Below are 12,245 nucleotides of genomic sequence, written 5' to 3' on the forward strand. Positions count from 1 at the left end.
GACGTAGGGGGACACCGGCTCCCCCATGGGCTCGGTCTGGGTGGAGGCCTCAGACCTGCCCCGGGTAGCCTTGTCCCCCTGGGCAGAGGCCCTAGCAGTACTCCTCGTAGACACCATTCTACAAGCTGCTGTTTGTAGACCTGTGCGGTGTCTACGCCCTACCCCTACAGGAGTCCCACTCCTGGCCCTCCCGGCCCGCCCTCCGGCGCGAACGCCCGCGCAAACACCGGCGTGCTCTTACAGAGCGCGCCTGTTTGCGCGCTCTGTTCGCGCCGCGCGGTTCCCTACCGGCTCAGCTATATGGGACCCGGGGGGCTTCCCCTCCGGATCCGGCTCAGCTGTGCCGGGTCCCTCCGCCCCACTTACCTTCGGGGGATCAGCTGCTGCTGCCCCCGCTGCCGATTCCTCTGTTGCTGCTGCCGCCGCCGCCTCCGGTCAGTTGGTTGGTAAGAAGGGCACACGTGCGTGCGGGACACACGTGTGCTGCCTCCTCTCCTTCCCGCTGCTGGTTCCCGAGTGCTGGGAACTACGTCACTCCGAGGCTTTAAAGCCCGCGGTTTGAATTACCCGCCCCGCTCCAACGGCCAATCAGGCGCCCCGGTCTACCCGGAAGTGCCTGCCGGCAGTTCTGCCCCTACGCTCCCCCGCTGGGGGGATCCGCTGCCACAGGAGCCTGCTCCCCCAAGGGTTAGCCCCGGGGGTGCCCCCTGGCCTGGGGGGACTAGACTTTATGTCTAGTTGTTTGTATTGTATTTTACCAGTCTTGCTCTTTCCCGTAGGTGGTTTGTTAATTGGTCAGTTTTCCTTTCTTAATAAATGTTCTCACACAACAAGAGAGGAAAAATATTTTTAAATGGAAAAATGTAAGTATGGAGTCACAAAAACAGCAGTGGGGATGTAGTACAATGGTTTGAACTTCATTTTTTAAAATAAAATAGATTGACGTAAACAGTGTACTTTTAACATGCCCTTTATCATTATTCTGTTTTTGTGGCCTGTTTAACTCTTTAATTTCTCTCAGCCTGAGCAATGAAAAAGTAAGCTTACCTTTTTCACTCTTGTCTCTAGTCAGGTTAAAAAATACTATCAGGATGCTTTTATAATTTGAGTGCATATGCTGAAGGAAAGCTTTATGTGCTTTAAAAACACTTTCCATTAGACTTTTACAAAATACATTTGTAAATATTTCTATGGATCAGAAATTTATAGAAACTTATTTCTGTTAAACCTTTATTTTGGGAAGAGTGTATATACAAATGTGTTATATTTGGTATAGAAAATATTACTGAATAAGCCTATAAAATCATCTGTATTTTCAAAGTCTTTAATTTATTCAACCTCTGCCCAATATTGATTATGACAGAGGATATCAAAAAAGATTAATTCATTCACTTTACAGTTCAGTCAGGAACAAGAGAAAAATTATAGATTTTCTCAAATAGATTATGACAGGTAGTCAGAGTGGTGACAAATTGCTGTCTGTAGATGTAGTTAGGGCAGTTGAGCTAGACATTTCCAATAAAAATTGGAGCGCACCGGTCAAATACTGGTTCTTAAATAGCCATCATTAATTGTGAAGAAGGTTATTGCCAGTACTACAGCTGCCTACTGAGGCACTCACCTCCCCTATATATGGAATATAATTTGCTCTTCAGTATTTTGTAGCAGACCTCAAAGTGATAGCATGACATGATCATTTATCAAACAGAGACTGCCCAGAAAAGTGTCTGGTCCCTTTAGTACAGCTTATTGAAAGGCTGGGAAGTGAAAGCACTTTATTAGAGACAGGAAGGCAATGAACAACTAGAGCGTATCGAAAGAGTAATCATATTTCAGCACAGGATTAGTGTGCTCTTGGATAAACATATACTGGAGTGAGCATGTTCTGGGTCATTTATCAAGTGAGGAACAACTAACAAAAACTACAGGACTCTTTGTGTACATTTATCAAACTTAGGTTGTATACATTTTATGGTTTTAAGTATTATACAGTTTTGTGTTACAAAGTCCTACATTGATTGAATGAATTATTTAAAATGAAATCTGAAAACTATGTCAAATATTTTAAGATAATACCTGATAATAATAACTCTTAAATCAATATTATATTCTTTCCTTATAAGTTCAGCCCAAATTATTATTTTCCCCTGAAGTTAGATAGCATGTGTGTAAATATGTGCAGATGCACTGAATCAGTTAAGAATATTATCACAGTATTATTCAGGAAAAAACTGTTTGAGTCTTCGTAAGTTAATGTTCTACAATAGAGGTGACTAACCTGTAGTGCACATGCCACAAGTGGCATAGACAGCTTCTGTGTGTTGCATGCAACAGTTCAGGGAGGGGACAAGGGAGCACAGCAGCGTATCAGGCAGAGGAAGAGGATCAGAGGAGGATGTAAGGCTGATTTGTGGCATGCCTGCCAAATAGGTTGGCCTCCACTGTTGTAGAACAGACAGTGTTTGCCTTGCTGGACTGTTCCCCTATAGCAGAGGTGTCACATAGCCTGTGGATTGGATACTACCCCTGGAACTGTATCAGCCTGCCTGGGGACTCCTGGAAGGGCTGGTAATTTGGGGGCAGGGTGTACTGCAAAATTCTGGTGTATGGAGCCCTGTTGGAATGTGTTGTCAGTGGAGGAGCAAGTGATGCCTGCATTATTTCCTGCAGCTCAGAAACCCGTGGTGTTTAATGCCAATGCTGCTTGCCCCACCACTGGAGGTGGTCCAGATACAGTCCATGAGGCTCCTCACAGTCTGGATCCAGCCCATGAGGAGCCCTGCAGTCAGGATTCAGCCCAGAGGTCCATGGGAGTTTGACACCTGCCCTATAGGACTGGGAAATTCCATAAGAAGAGTCTTTTGTGTCCACATAGCATTTCTCCTCTCTAAGGCTTCCTGCTGCACTCTTGTCCACACAGCTGCTCCAGAAACTGTTTTGAGCTCCTCACCAGCTAATAAACAAGAACTGTCCTCAGAGGTCCAAACTGAAAAAGTACATGTCAATACTAACCTTTCTGCAGAATACTTATGGGTTCTTGTTAAGGGCAAAAGAGGGTTATGCTACCATTTTTGTATTCCCTCATTTTCTACCCATGAGTCTTGTACCTACAGGAAAATTCACAGAGATTATCCCAGATTGAAGGGAGAATGGAGTGATCTCTAGAGGCAATCCTCTCCCCTCCAGTGTCACCCAAATCACAGGGTGATAGTTACTCATTTTTCCACATGAATATGAAGGAGGCACCGTGAGTTTGCATGAGCAAATATTTTACTTAGTTACCAATTTGTGCTAACTATCAACCAGTGATGCTCAACCTTCTAGTCCTGCGAACCAGATGAGTGGCATGGGGCCAGTCCAAGGGCCTGATCCTGTACACAGGGTTAGCCCACAGGCTGGATCCAGTGCAGGATTGGTCTGTGGTTGAGATCCAATGTTCAGGCCCAGCCTCATGTGCCAGATCCAGTCATGCACTGGCCTAACTGTGCACACCTGGATCCAGTTGCAGAGCAACCCCGTATACCAGCTTGACAGTGTGTTGGGGTGATCTAGCACGTGGGACCCTGGAGCCTTGTTTGTTTAAAAAAAAAAAAAAAGATAACTGTAGAACCCAAGTTCTGGCACTACCAACTCCTTCCCTTGCATTCACACAAATTCTTTAAGATCCCTCACCAAAGCCTCCATACAGCCACATAATATATGGATACTTATATAAATTAACACTGAAAAGTTTTTGAAATTTGTATTTTAAAAAGTAGGCTCTTTAAATAGAAGAGAACAACCTGCTAAACACCTGTAGATAGGATTTAAGTCTTTTTTCAAATACAATAAATTAGAATGAATGACAAAAAAAGTTAGATGTAGGTCATAATGTCCCTGGTTAACTAGAAAAAAACCCAGGTTAGAGAAAAGTGTATTTAAATAAGTTTCAGTATTTTGGCCAAGACTATAACTGGCCACCCACAGATATGTGAGGGAGTTAGTTTGTCTTGTAAAATAAATAATTATATTGTTCAGTATGGTTTGCCAAAGTAAGTCTATTTTTAATCAATTTTTGTTTAAAATTTCCACTCTCCCATAAATTTCTGAAGCCTACAAAAGTCAAGCTGTATTTTCAAGGGTTTTTTATGGTTCCTTTTCACCTATGTCAGTTCAGTATGGGACAAATGCATTTATTACTTACTAAAGACATTTTTCTTGTTTTCCTTTTTTCTTTTTGGAAGTATGATGACAGTGGTAATTGTCTACAAGTGGCATTGTTATATCCTGGAAGGAGAACCTTTTTTCTCATTATCTTAAATTTCTTTTGTGTAAAAATGTTGTGATGCTTTCAAACAGTGCTGTAAGTCCCAGTTCTGTAACACTTATTTCATTTTACAAGTACTGTATAAGAAGTCCCATAAAGGATTCTTTGCAGGCTTAGCCCTAACTGAACAACATGTATTACTGTTATTGAATTGTTACCTCTAGTCTCCAGACAAAGAAATAATTATGTTGTTGTTTTCTTTGTTTAATTGCAGGATTTGGAATTTGTATTGAATAAATGGACCAAGCTATGCCTACTGGATCTTAAGGGGAATCCTGTTTGCCACAAACCAAAATATAGGGACAGGATTATAGTGCAATCACAAACTCTTGGTAAAAATAAAGATTGTAGAGCACTTCTGACTTTAAAAATGGCACATTAGCTATCCTTGAATTACAGTGGAACTTCTCTCAGCACACGTTATAGTATCAACATTAATGCCAAATGATTAGCTTTTAAAGATTCAAACTGAATAATCATTTATAAGGTTCTTTGGGTGAATCTGATATCTTTTATTAGACCAACTTAAATAGTTGGAAAACAATTATTAAGCATTATTAAGCATATTAATAATTGTTTTCCAACTGTTTAAGTTGGTCTAATAAAAGATATCAGATTCACCCAAAGAACCTTGTCTGCCTATGTCTTTAGACCAACATGGCTACAACCTACACCCCTGTAATCATTTATAAAAACCCTATTGCTTATAATGGCTTGATTGTTTTCAATTGCTGTGAAACCTGTACATTTTGTAACATAAAAGCTAGTGAAACTGTGATATAACCCCACAATAATCATTTACATTTTTTGTGTTTGTGTCCCAGTTGGGTGAAAATGATTTTCAAGTGGATTTGTCTTTCACTTTTCCCCCTCTAGAATTACTGTAGGGTAGAGTCAGGGCTGTTTGGGAACCTGAAACATGCATTTTAATACTTGAATATTTGGTATTTCTTTTAAGTAATGCTTGTTTTGGGGACAAATAAAACTTTCTTGTTTTGCCTGCAGGTCACTGATATGCACTGCCAGACTGTCAGCCCTAACTTTACATGAACACAGTTCACATTTGTAATTATTGAAGGTGATCTTTGCATTGGAGAAATCAGCTTGATTAATCTCCTGTCCACAAAAGAATGTATTCTGCAAATGAAACAAAAAAAATACTTCTGTAGACAGAGAGATAGGGTCCTTTTCCCCAATATTGGAAGTACTAGTTGTTCTCTACCTCAGAGTACTAAATTTTAGATGGAGATTAACGGAGAAACAAAGAACCTATGAACACCAGAAAAATAATTGAGTTTCAAAACAGTTCTTATGAATGTTTTAAACTCAGCTGTAGCCAAATGAGGTATTTAATTTGGTTTGACTAGGGAACATGGATGGAACCCAGGCATGCTAGAACAAATGTTGGCCTACTGCATGACAGAGTGAAGTTAATGATAAAAAGCAAAACTCTGCTTTCTTTCTTTGCACAATAAGGTTAATGGGACTACTGGATGGGTAAAGCAGACAGACTTTAGACCCTATTTTAAACATTTTATGCCCGTACGTGTGTGTGTGTGTGTGTGTGTGTATTCTGTATAAACATGTGTTCTCTTTTTAAAACCTCCTACAATCAGTATCACGTCTTAATTAGATGTCAAACATTCTTCTGGAAAACTGCAAATACTTGATAGTCTTTTTCCCATGCATTTGAAAAGTGCCTTGTTGTGCATGCAACTCATTTAAAAACATTTCAAGATATATCACTTTACCTTTTTTCCTAACAAACTCAACCAAAATGAAAATAATTACTGTTGAAAGCCAATGTATAATTAGTATATGTAAGATAAATATGCATGTGTATATGTATGTATGTGTGTGTGTATATGTATGTAGGTATATGCGTGTGTGTGTGCATATATATATATGTGTGTGTGTGTGTATATATATATATATATATATATATATATATATATATATATCTCATTATAATGATTTAACCTTTTAGTTGGCTTATTTTGTTACAGAAATGAATATTCCCTTTTCTTTGTCAGAATCTCTTGATGGGAAAGAAATAAAAGACATGGAAAGACAATTTCTAATGAACTGGAAAGCATCCAAAGCTGCCAGGAAAAAAAGCAAGGAGAGAATGACATATGAGCATACAGCTTATCCACATTTCTGTAAGCAGACTAATCAGTTTATTTCATGATCACTTACTAGGAGTGCACCAATAAAGATTTTTTGGACTGATACTGGTGGCCGATGAGCCATATTGGCCAGTACCAATCTGGTTGCTGGTATGCAGCCTGGCAGCTTGGATAGCAGAGTCCGGCTGGTAAGTCTGTTGAAGGGGAAGGAGTGGAGGGAGGGAAGGAGTGTGGAGCGGGGGCAGATCAAGGCCCCAGTGGTGAGGGAGGGAGTGGGGCTGGGGCTGGGACAGGGGCTGCCCCGCTGGGGCAGGGCAGGGTGCAGGACTGAGCTGCAGCTCATCTGGAGGACACCAGAGGGAAAGGGGGGGCAGCTCCTGCCATTGTATGCACCCCTGGGGGAGGCATAGGGGGCATGTGCCCCCAGATCTATGCACAGGGCAAGGGCAGGCTGGTGCCGGGGATGGCACTAGGCTCTTCCTGGTGGGGGGCTGTGGTGGGGCTGCACTTGGGCCGGATAGTGGTGGTGCTGGGAGAGGGGGCTGGCCCCCATCTGCCCCGAGTGCAGTCCTGGCCCAACCTCCCTGCTGGGAAGAGCCTGGCACTACCCCCAGCTCACAGTGGCAGCCCGCCCTCGCCCCATGCACAGATCCTGGGGGCACCCCCCCCACCATTCAATTCCCCCAGGGGTGCGTGCAGTGGCAGGAGCCACCCCATCCCGCCCTTCGCTGCCCAGATGAGCTACTCATGGCTCCTTCCTGCACCCTGCCTTACCTCGGCTGGGCAGTGCCTGCCCCTGCTCCAGCCCCACTCCCTCCCTCACAACGGGGTCCTTGATCTACTTCCCCATACACCTCTTCTTTCTCCCTGCTCCTTCCCCCACAACCACCAGACTTACCAGACGGAGGCTCCTCTCCAAGCTACCAGGCTGGCTGCATGCGTGCTGTGGCTATGCACATACCATTTATCAGCAACATTACTGGCCACATCAGCCAAAAAAAACGATTGCTGATAATGCCAATTTTCCTTTTATTGGTGCCAGTATGATATGGACTGATGTATCGGTGCGCCTCTATCACTTACGACATTATAGAACTAATAAAATCCTTAGCTGTATAAAAGATTAGAAAGCTTCAAATAGAAGATTGGCTCAAGAAAGAAAGTTCAAGTCCTCAAGTTCAGTATTGGAGGAGGCTTTTAGATCCTTAGATCTAGCCTGCCTCTTTACAAGAACTCTAATAGAACTTGAATCTATGTATGGAAATTAGGGCTGTACGAAGCTTCAGTTGCTGATTTGATTCAGCAGAGATTTGGCCTGATTTGGTGGCTGAATGTTTGAGTCTGAATCGAATCAGGAGACCATTTAGAATCTCTCCAAATCGAATCAGAACCTCCGAATCGATTCAGAGAGATTTGATGATTTGGCCATAGACACAGTTTTAAATGTTTTTTCTACATACCTCAAGGTACCAGGCAGTTCGTGAATGCTGAGATGGTGGGGAGGATGGAGCGTCCCACAGGAGCGCAGGGGGTCCCCAGCATGCTCAGTGGTGGGCCCAGAAGTGGACCACAGGCTCTTCCAGTCCACTTCTGAGTCCGCCGCGGAGAGCACGGGGGACCCCCCTTTCCCCCTGGCTTGGCAACTGATGTCTCCTGGGTCTGGGGGGGCACCCGGGGTCCCCTGTGGCCAATCACTGAGCTGAGGGAGGTGGGTGGGGGATACCCCCATGCTCCTGTGGGATGCTCCATCTGCCCCACCATCTCAGGATTCACGAGCCATGCCTGGTACCTTGAGATATGTAGAAAAAAACATTTAAAGCTATGTCTATGGCCAAATCGCTGATTCTCCGAAACGGCATCAAATCTGAAGATTTGGATTCAGCCGAATCAAATTGGGACAGTGATCCAAATCAACTAATCAAATCATTGTCCCCCGAATCTGAATCAAATACAGCCTGCTTCGCAAAGCCCTAATGGAAATGTTTATGATAACTTTTTTAGGCCAATTTCTTACCTAAAAATGTTTGTTAAATACAATGGCATAGATTCACAGATTCATAGATTATAGAGTTGGAAGGGACCCAATGGATCATCGTGTCCTACCCCTTGCCACTGGCAGGAAAGAGGACCAAGGTTAGACAACCCCAGCCAGGTGATTGTCAAGCTTCCTCTTGAAGACCTCCAGGTTAGGTGACAGCACCACCTCTCTTGGAAGCCCATTCCAGACTCTGGCCACCCTTATTGTAAAAAATGTTTTCCTAATGTCTAACCTAAATCTACGCTCTAGTTTGCACCCATTATTCCTAGTTACTCCCTGGGGCGCTCTGGTAAATAGCACATCCCCAATTCCCTGCTGTCCTCCCCTGATAAATTTATAGGGGGCCACAAGGTCACCCCTCAGCTGTCTTTTGTATAGGCTGAAGAGATCCAGATCTCTCAACCTCTCACAAGCAGACATGTATGAAAATCAGTGTACATACAAATCAATTCTGTCTCACAGGGCTCAGGCAGACCCCTGCTCTAACTTATGGTGCTTTACATAAAGCACCATGAGTTTGAGTGCCCTTCCCTCCCCCCCTCTCCCCCCCCCCCAATCCCAAGCAAACAGACATTCACCTGCTGGGTCAGGGAGATCAAGCCTTCTTGCACCGGACCTCCTGGACACCGGACCTCCAGGGCCCTTGGCATGGCTTTACGAGCACTCGTGGTGCTTGGGCCAGATGCCAGATGATTGGAAGATAGCCAATGTGGTCCCCATCTTTAAAAAAGGGAGGGGGGACCCGGGCAACTATAGGCCCGTCAGTCTTACCTCAATCCTGGGGAAACTCTTTGAGAAGATCATCAAGGAGCACATCTGTGATGGACCGGCATCGGGGATGATGCTCAAGGGCAACCAGCACAGTTTCATTAGGGGCAGGTCATGTCAGACCAACCTGATTGCCTTTTACGATCAGGTCACAAAAGCATTGGATGCAGGTGTCACCATGGATGTAGTCTTTCTGGACTTCAGCAAGGCCTTTGACACTGTCGACCACCCCATCCTCATTAAAAAACTAGGTGACTGTGGCATTGATGCCTACACAGTCAGATGGATTGCAAATTGGCTGAAGGGTTGTACTCAGAGGGTGGTGGTGGACAGGTCATATTCGACCTGGGGGAAAGCTGGCAGCGGAGTCCCCCAGAGCTCGGTCCTTGGGCCTGCACTGTTCAGTCTCTTTATCAGCGATTTGGACAATGGGGTGAAAAGCAACCTGTTAAAATTTGCTGATGATACCAAAATTTGGGGTGAGGTGGGCATGCTAGTAGGGAGGGAAAGACTGCAGCAAGACCTGGATAGGTTGTAGGGGTGGGCTAACAAAAACAGGATGCGTTTCAATACTGACAAGTGTAGGGTGCTGCACTTGGACAGTAGTAACCAGCAGCATACTTATAAGATGGGAAACTCCCTTCTTGAGAGCATGGAGGCAGAAAGGGATCTTGGAGTCATCATTGACTCCAAGATGAACATGGGCCGACAGTGCAAGGTCACGGTCGGCAGGGCTAACTGGACCCTATCATGCATCCACAGGTGCATCTCAGGTAGGTCCAAGGAGGTGATCCTCCCCCTCTACGCGACACTGGTCAGGCCACAGCTGGAGTACTGTGTCCAGTTCTGGGCACCCCACTTCAAGAGGGATGTGGACAACATCGAGAGGGTCCAGAGGAGGGCCACCCTCATGATCTGGGGACAGCAGGGCAGACCCTACACTGAGAGGCTACAGGACCTGAACCTTCAGCCTCCAGAAGAGAAGTCTTAGGGGGGACCTGGTGACCGTCTATAAACTCACTAGGGGGGACCAGAAGGGTTTGGGGGAGACCTTGTTTCCCCTAGTACCCCCAGGGATAACAAGGAATAACAGCCACAAGTTGTTGGAGAGTAGGTTTAGATTAGACATCTGGAAGAACTGCTTCACAGTTAGGGTGGCTAGGATCTAGAGCCAATTTCCAAGGGAAGTGGTGCTGGCTCCTACCTTGGGGGTCTTTAAGAAGAGGCTTGATGCCTACCTGGCTGGGGTCATTTGAGCCCAGTTTCCTCCTGCCCAGGCAGGGGGTCGGACTTGAAGATCTACAAGGTCCCTTCCAACCCTACTTCTATGATTCTATGACATCAGGATGGAGCCTGCCTGCACCATCCTTCTCCCCAGCTCCTCCCTCCCTCCCTCCCAGATCCAGGGCTGTCAGCAGAGGGAAGAGAAGGTGAAGGGAGGAAACAACTCCAAGCTGCCAGCTGTAGTTTGCTGCCTGGTTGGAGGTGGGGTGGGGTTGTAACAGACCCTTTCCCCCGCTTGCTTCCCTGCCTCTGCTTTGCCCAACCTGAACTGGAGGGAGGTGGGGGTGGAACCAGAGCCCCTTCACTTTGTGGGCCTGGCCGGGGTCCCCTCCAGTACCCCAGCTGGGGTCCGCAAGGCAGGGGTAGCTCTTTTCCACCCCCACCTCCACCCATCCAGCTCCAGCCAGACAGCACACCCCTTCCTGTAGCTCAAGCTGCTCCCTCCCTTCACTTCCTCCTTCCTGCTACTGACAACCCCAGGGGCAGAGCTGGGCTGAATCAACCCAGTCCAACATGCAAAAAATTAATCCTAGGGGGCAAAAGTTCCCAAAGACCATAGGTGGAGGGAGAAAATATTATTTGTGGGGGCTGAGCTTGTGTGCACCCACACAGTTCCCAGCAGGTAGGGGTGGGGGGTGCCGATCAAGACCTCCACAGTGAGGGAGGGGCTGGGGTGAATGGGGCCCCAGGGTGGGTGGTGGGATGGCCAGAGCCTGGGTAGCTCATCCAGGGGTGTCGGGGTGCTCCCACCGCTGCACGCACCCTAGGAGAGGCAGCCCTGCCATTGCCCCTCACTCCCGGCCTGCAGCCCCCTGCTCCCTACAGCCTTGCTGGAGGGGCCCCAGCTGCCCCCATCCTAACCAGGCCAGAGCATGGTGACTCAGAGTGAGTCTGGACCTGGCATGAGCTGGAGGAAAGATGAGGAGAGGCTTGTGGCACCCCCTGCCCTTGGCTGAGACTGCTGCGCTGTGCCACGCCAGGATGTCTGACCACAGCCCACCTCCCCCTCCCCCCTGCAGCGTCTCTTGGCTGCTCCACCCCTGCAAGCACAGGGACCAGCCCCTGTGCTGCCAACCCAGCCACAGCCCTCAAAAGGCCCCCCAACCCCCTTCCCCCACTGGAGGGAGCAGGCAACCCCGCCTCCCCCCCCCTGGCTGCAGCTGCAGCCCCCATACCCAGACTTAGCTATCTGCAGTTCCCAGGGTGAGTGCAGGCACACTTACCTGCCTGCAGCTCCTTGCCTACAATCGCCGCCCCTCCCCCTGCTCTCACCAGCAGAGCAGAGAAAAAACCTGCACATTTGCTCAGATAGATCACATTAAGATGGATGTGAGCTGAATGGCTCTCAGCCACTCAGCATCAAGCCAAAAGCATAATAAGCCTGATCCATATTTGAAGGTATCACTTGGATTATGATGATTCAATAAGTTGTACTGTTCTGAATAACTATTAATGCAGAGGCACTGTTCAGTTGAAGGTGTTGTCTCTTGAATAAGGCATTAAAATCTAAGTGCCAGATAGCTACTTTGTGATAATTAAAAATCCCAAGGTACTTTTCACAAGACCAGAAATATTTATCCTGGCATCCTCTACAAATTCCTGATTAGGTAGTTAAATTCTGCCTACAATACCATATTTATTAGATTCTAAGATGCAGTTTTTTTCCTCCCATTTAACATGGCAGGGAGAGGGTGGAAAACCCCCTTGTTTTAGAATTGCA

The 12,245-nt window shown here is 46.3% G+C and overlaps 1 protein-coding gene across 5 annotated transcripts in view; it reads left to right on the forward strand.

Moving 5' to 3' along the window:
* Window positions 1–12,245, forward strand: part of PPP1R42 (protein phosphatase 1 regulatory subunit 42) — a 62,503-nt gene that overhangs the window by 18,633 nt on the left and 31,625 nt on the right. For all 5 annotated transcript variants that reach the window (XM_059724023.1, XM_059724022.1, XM_059724026.1 and 2 more), the window contains exons 6-7: window positions 4,521–4,638; window positions 6,340–6,468. In XM_059724023.1, the coding sequence (XP_059580006.1) occupies window positions 4,521–4,638; window positions 6,340–6,468 (247 nt within the window). The remainder of the gene's footprint in view (window positions 1–4,520; window positions 4,639–6,339; window positions 6,469–12,245) is intronic.

The sequence above is a fragment of the Alligator mississippiensis genome, chromosome 3, assembly GCF_030867095.1.
Source record: "Alligator mississippiensis isolate rAllMis1 chromosome 3, rAllMis1, whole genome shotgun sequence".
NCBI classification, from domain to species: Eukaryota; Metazoa; Chordata; order Crocodylia; family Alligatoridae; genus Alligator; species Alligator mississippiensis.